Here is a 6,506-nt window from a genome sequence, read left to right as displayed (position 1 = left end):
TCTTTGAGCATATAACTTCTCCAAATCCCATCTAGGTCTGCACTTTTGAAATCTTATAATTTTCTTCAACCTGGTTCAGAACTTGGCAACCAGTAAGTTGTGGTCAGAGTCAATATCTGCCCCAGGCACAGTCTTCACGTCCTTCACACTGTTTCTGAATCAATGTTTCACAAGGATGTAGTCTAGCTGATGCCTCCTCCAATCCCCAGGTGCCTTCCATGTGTAAATTCTTCTCTTTGGCTTCTTGAACCAAGTGTTGGTGACAGTCAGTCCATTTCATTCACAAAAATCAATAAGCATTTGACCCCTGTGATTCCGTCTTCCTAGTCCATGTGATCCAACAATATTCTGATATGGTTCATCTCCAACAATGCTATTCCAGTCTCCCAATATGATGCTGTTTGTGTCACGTCTTCCATCTTCCTGAAGAATTTCTTCAATTGTGTCATATACTTTTTCCACTTCATCTTCATACTCTGATGTTGGCATGTACACTCGCATAATCAGTATATCTGCCGGTTCCGCCTTTGACTTCAGAGCAATAATTCTGTCATTACAATCAATCTTCTTAACAACACTCCTCACTACACTTTTATGCACCACTATTGCCACACCTGTTCCAGCCCCTTCACCTCTGGAATAATACACTGTATAATCACCACTTCTTATTTCACCTTGTCCTTTCCACCGCACTTCGCTGACACCTAGAACAGACACCTCATTCTTCTGCAGTTAGGTGTATAACATGACAAATAACTTCACACCGTCTTGGATATAGCAAATTTATTCCACATTCGCTCTTACACTTATGCAATTCACAATTACACAATTACTGCCATCGGCAGTCACAATTACTTCTCCTGCTGGAGTCACTGCTATTCACTCCGGCGACTGCTAGACTGCAGCTGACTGGTTAATCCCTCACTGACGAATACTCCTGTTATGTAGCTTCCACACTGACAGCACAGAAAACAGCTACGTGATAGCTACCACTGTTGCGTAATGTCGTGTTTACAGGCGTTGCTGGGGAACGCTGCCGAGAGTTGTTTATTGCTGCATAGTAACCGCGGTGTCCCCTGTTACGTCACCACGGGGGAGAGGGACAGAGTGTTGACTGGCCTGTTACCGTAACAGCAGCAGTTGCTCCAATGCTGTTACGTCACCGCTGGAAGGGGGTGTTACCGAGCATTGCGCCGTCCACGTCACAATATAGATACAGTGGAACCTCGCTTAACGAGCACCTCTCATAACGAGTAATTCGCTTAACGAGTGACAAGAGGGCAAGTCCCAAATTGTGCGCTTGCTACATCAGTCTGTGTTTAGCACTCATTCCGCTAGCATCTTAGTGTCGCTTGTGATCACACATTTTTCCAAACTTGTATTCAGACATATTATTTGTGATTTTTTTGTGCAAAGTTTAATAACCCTTGCAAAAATGTCTCCGAAGAAAAAGCCGCAAAAAGACAGCCATAAGAGAATAAAAATAACCGTAGAAATGAAACGTAAAATCATTGAAAGCGAGAATGAGGTGTGAGTGTGGCTGATCTAGCACGCATATACGAGTACAATCGGTCTACATCAACGATTTGCACGTTTTGGAGTTGCATTGTGTTTCACAGCAAGAAGTTGTGGAGGAGAGTTTGTCAGAGGAGGAGGAGGAGGAGGGGGAACAGCAAAGCAACAATCTTCTGGCGCAATAAGAGATGCTGAAAGCATGGGAAACTGTTGCATCGTACATTGAGAAGTATCACCCTAATAAGGCAGTGGCTAAGTGCGCTACAAATTTATTTAATTATAATGCTGTGTCACATTTTCACCCAATTTTGAAGCGTCAGCAAAAACAAATGTCTCTAGAAAGCTTTCTAGTAAACAAGAATTAGATATCATAAATAATAAACTAATTATTTCGATTTTTGTTTTCTGCAAATCGAATTCGCATTCCAGGTTGGTTCATTCTGCATAGAAGTAAAGATGAAGATGTCTCTAGACAGCTTTCTAGTAAACAAGAATTAGATATGTATCATAAATAATAAACTAATTATTTCGATTTCTTTTTTTGTTTTCTGCAAATGGAATTCGCATTCCAGGTTGGTTCATTCCACATAGAAGAAAAGATGAAGATGATTCATGCTCCTTAACAATGTATATATAATTTTCTTTGAATAAACGTTATACATATAATTTTTTAAGTATTTTTTTGGCATGGAACGCATTATCATATTTTACATTAATTTATATGGGAAAAATTGTTTCGCTTAACTAGTGTGTCTTAGTACAAGTAAGATTCTGGAACGAATTATGCTCATTAAGCGAAACAATTTTTCCCATATAAATTAATGTAAAATACGATAATGCATTCCATGTCGAAAAAATACTCAAAAAATTTTACGTGTGTGTACGTGTATAACGTTTATTCTATTCAGCCTTGTTGTTGGACCTCCACATCACATTTAGTCTGCTCTTCTAGACTTTACACTTCTTGAAGGCTCATGGAGTTTGTGAATGGTAAACAAGCAGCAGTTTAATTTTTAAATCGCCACTTGCATTGGCACAAAATAGCAGCATTAGACGGTCATTCATTGGCTTATGGCCAGGCAATGCATTATCCTCTGCTGTTATATAGGTTCCCTTCGGCATCTGTTTCCAGAAGAGACCCGTCTCGCCACAATTAAAAACCTGTTGCTGCAGGTAACCCTCAGAATCTACGAGCTTCTTGAAGTTGCCGATGAAGTTCTCTGCTGCCTTTGTGTCGGAGCTTGCTGCTTCACCATGCCTTACAAAGCCGTGGATGCCGATTTTTCTCTTAGACTTCTCGAACCACCCACGGCTTCCCTTAAATGCTGCTTCTTCGGCCGTTGATTATCCTGGCGTCTTCTTAACTAGGTCTGCGAAAATCACTTTCACCTTCTCACAAATGATGTTCACGTTAATAGAGTCGCCTTGCAATTGCTTTTCGTTTATCCATATGAGGAGCAACCTTTCAACATCATCAAGAATACGTAACCGTTGCGTAAATATTCTTGTCACTCCCTTTGAAGCATCTGTCTCCTTAATCTTGTCCTTGTTCTTGAGGATAGTGCAAATCATTGATGTAGACCGATTGTATATGTGTGCTTGATCAGCCACACTCACGCCTCATTCTCACTTTTCAATGATTTTACGTTTCATTTCTACGGTTATTTTTATTCTCTTATGACTGTCTTTTTGTGGCTTTTTCTTCGGGGCATTTTTGCAAGGGTTATTAAACTTTGCACAAAAAGAAAATAACAAATAATGTCTGAACACAAGTTTGGAAAAATGTGTGATCACAAGCGACACTAAGATGCTAGCGGAACAAGTGCTAAACACAGACTGATGTAGCAAACGCACAATCCGGGACTTCCCCTCGTGTCACTCGTTATGTGAAACGTCGCTCATTAAGAGTCATTTTTTTTTTTTTACAATTTGTTTTGCTTGTTATGCAAATTACTCATTATGAGAGGTGCTTGTTAAGTGAGGTTCCACTGTAAATTGTTGCTTGTAGTATCTTAATGTAATCGGTGATTGACGGTCATTTGTAGGGCTTTTGACTTACTATCATACTCTTAAAATTCCCTCGATAACCTCATACAGTTAACAAAACTACTATGATAGGAATTTTTGTAAATCAACTTGCATTTTCAATTTATGTGTTGTATCTAAATTGAATATTTATCTGGTTTTGATAATGTGTATTATATTTTAATTGTAGGTTTAACCATATCAAGAGTTATTATTTATTGTTGGCAAATTTTAATTCTTTAGGCATTTGGGCCAAAGGATTTCAAGAATGATGTATTTAGTGATGTGACTTGTTCAAGTGTTACTGTCATAGCAATTGTGAATGCTAAATAAAATAAATGAATGAATGAATGCCTCAGAGTTTGATGTAGGTGAGAGAGTTGGAAGCCTCTCTGTAACAGAGGTTACTGTTTGTTCACAGGAGTTTGATGGCATCAGTGAAGAAATTTCTGTTCTGGCTATGGAGGAATGTCGGGTTTGGACTGAACAAGGATGCCAGAAGTCGCCCTTCACCCTCTACATGTACCATGTACAAGATAGCCACTGACATGAAGCAGAGGAAGGACAATCAGAAGAAGCTCCACTCTGTGTGTGACTGTGCACCAGACTGCGAGGAGTTCCTGCAGAGAAGGTGTGTGTCACCTAAATCTAATTGTGGGCCCTGTTGTCTGGAAATTGACAGTCGAGGAAGGCACCTTTGTTCCCCTTATTGGAGTGGATCCACTACTTAGTGTTCAGGGTTTGAGGTGTCCCACATTTGAAATTCAGCTTCAATGATCACAAACTTGTAATCTCATTGTTAAGTTGCTTTTGTGTAGGATTTTCCTCAGTCTTGTGTCCAAATTCAGACCCCTAAATGGGTGGGATCACTGTTATTGGACAGACATTTATTTGAAGTGAATCATTTTAATGGTTTGCCATGGCCACAGCACGAATGCTGTTTATGAAAAGCAGTTTGCAATACTGGAAGACCTAACCAGTTGAGTATATATATTCCAAGTTATTACCTCTCTCGCAGTGGGACACTGAAATTTGTTACTGCTGCGTTTAATTTTATACGTGTTACTCCAATTTTAGAATTCAATATCACAACCATGCATCGTCATAAAATTATGAGACAAAAAGGTTCTGACGGATCAGTTATCAAAGTTCATATATGTTTACCATATTTTCATTTATATAGCCATTACAGTACACTTTATATATATATAAACAATATATATTGTTTAGTAAAACTCTGTATTTTTGGCTTTATCCTCAAAAGGTACGCCACTGACATGCATTTCAGTTCCCAATACATGATCACAAAAGTATGTCTGACTCATGCACATTGACTGTATGCAGTGGGGCTGGTGTCTAGAAATGAAACACCATTCATAGAATCCGAGTGACAAAACTACCTCCAGCCTACACACACACTTACACGTTTGTTTACTGTGGCACTTCACTGTGACCTACTGTAGCTCTGACTGCCTAAGTGACAACAGACGTTTCTGATTGCTGTGTGATCTGAATTTGCACTTCCTTCTCAAGTTCAGTCTACTGTGGGTGAATGAACCATGCAACAAAATGTATTTGTTCTTCCAAACATCAACTGGAGAAACATTATCTTGTACAGACTAAAACCATCATACCTTGGGACACTTTTTTGCAAATCCAGTGGCACATAACTTTGAAGGTGTTTGTAATTATGGCTTAGTTTTCAGTACCAGCCCATAGTAAACTCTCTGATTACTAAAATCTTACCTTCAGACACTTCTTAGCCATGTGTTGAACCTTGATGGAAATGGTGCAACACACAGGGTCCCCTTAGAGTCTTCGCAGTTGTATCATGTTTCACTCCATTGGCCGTTTTTGTAGCATACAGCACAGTGCCAGCACGGATTTTGCTTTGCACTGTGGCAGCAGTGTAGGAGGGATAATGAGGAACGTTAATCTTTTTGGTGGTCTGCCTATTGGTCTGTTTTCTGTTATATGATATTTTGAAATTAAAGTTTTTATAAGTTTCACTTGAAATTACCTCCTGGAAATGCTGGTGTCTTTTTTCTTGTGTAAAGTGAATATGAATTCAAAGAGCAGATATCAATCAAATGGCAGAAGTGCTTTTGATAGTATTTTCTTAGTGTTTTCCTTGTGCGGTGATAGCTTGTCAAGTAAGCATCACTGCGGTCCACACCTTCCATCCTGGAATCATAATCAGTGAATAGTTTGGGCTCCTCCATGTCTTACCCTTGAACCCCACTTGGAACCATTTTGTCATCATGAATGGTACTAATAAGAGAAATACCGTTTTTGTGTTTCCGCTTCATTATCATTAGCCTGTCTGTGTAGACTGACACATTCTCCCTTTTCCAGTTTTGTGCTCTTTATTTCAGCAGGGACACTTCCTGTTTTGATGCAAGGTTCCCCTAGCATCACTCTGTCTGCTGCACAGCTTATAGAACACATCTGGGCCTCAAAACTAGCTGTCCATGATTACGGGTGTCCCTGATTCAGTAGAGGAGCCATTAGTTGTAGAACTCCTTCTGAGTTGAACCGTTATTTACCCGGACTGTAACCAGTCCGAAATTTCAGGAGAGGGAAAGGGGGAGGAGTTCATTCACTTGTTGTTGTTGGAAATACACGCACAATTCGAGAGCAATGCTGACTGAGTTTAACAATACAATAATATAGTAACGAAATAAATATACATTAACAATAATAAAGGAAATAAAACATATGATATGAATACAAGAAACGATATTACAAGAAACCTAGCATGACCCACTCCGGTCATTCAAGCCAGTACCTTTCTCATGGGGCACCGCCCATTTAATTTCACCAAGCAAGAAAAGAAAAAAAATAATAATACTCACATGTGTATACGTAGTCACAGGGTACCCATACGTATATATTTATAAAAAACACCTTTGCCTCGCCATTGCTCCATAGCTCAGCAAAGGGGCCCTCTCCCGGGACACACCGCG

General features: G+C 39.6%; 1 protein-coding gene across 9 annotated transcripts in view; it reads left to right on the top strand.

Moving 5' to 3' along the window:
* The window catches only part of LOC111864195, a 25,711-nt gene that overhangs the window by 11,637 nt on the left and 7,568 nt on the right, over nucleotides 1-6,506 (top strand). For 4 of the 9 annotated variants that reach the window (XM_023851269.2, XM_023851263.2, XM_023851268.2 and 1 more), the window contains one exon: nucleotides 3,962-4,171. In XM_023851269.2, the coding sequence (XP_023707037.1) occupies nucleotides 3,962-4,171 (210 nt within the window). Of the gene's footprint in view, nucleotides 1-3,961; nucleotides 6,260-6,506 lie in introns of those variants that run through there. The other 5 variants (XR_002842749.2, XR_002842750.2, XR_002842748.2 and 2 more) reach the window with 3 other exon arrangements.

This window comes from Cryptotermes secundus, unplaced genomic scaffold (genome assembly GCF_002891405.2).
Source record: "Cryptotermes secundus unplaced genomic scaffold, Csec_1.0 scaffold2547, whole genome shotgun sequence".
In the NCBI taxonomy this organism is placed as follows: Eukaryota; Metazoa; Arthropoda; class Insecta; order Blattodea; family Kalotermitidae; genus Cryptotermes; species Cryptotermes secundus.
Note: the sequence above shows the minus strand (reverse complement) of the source record. Positions and strands in the feature narration are given on the sequence as shown.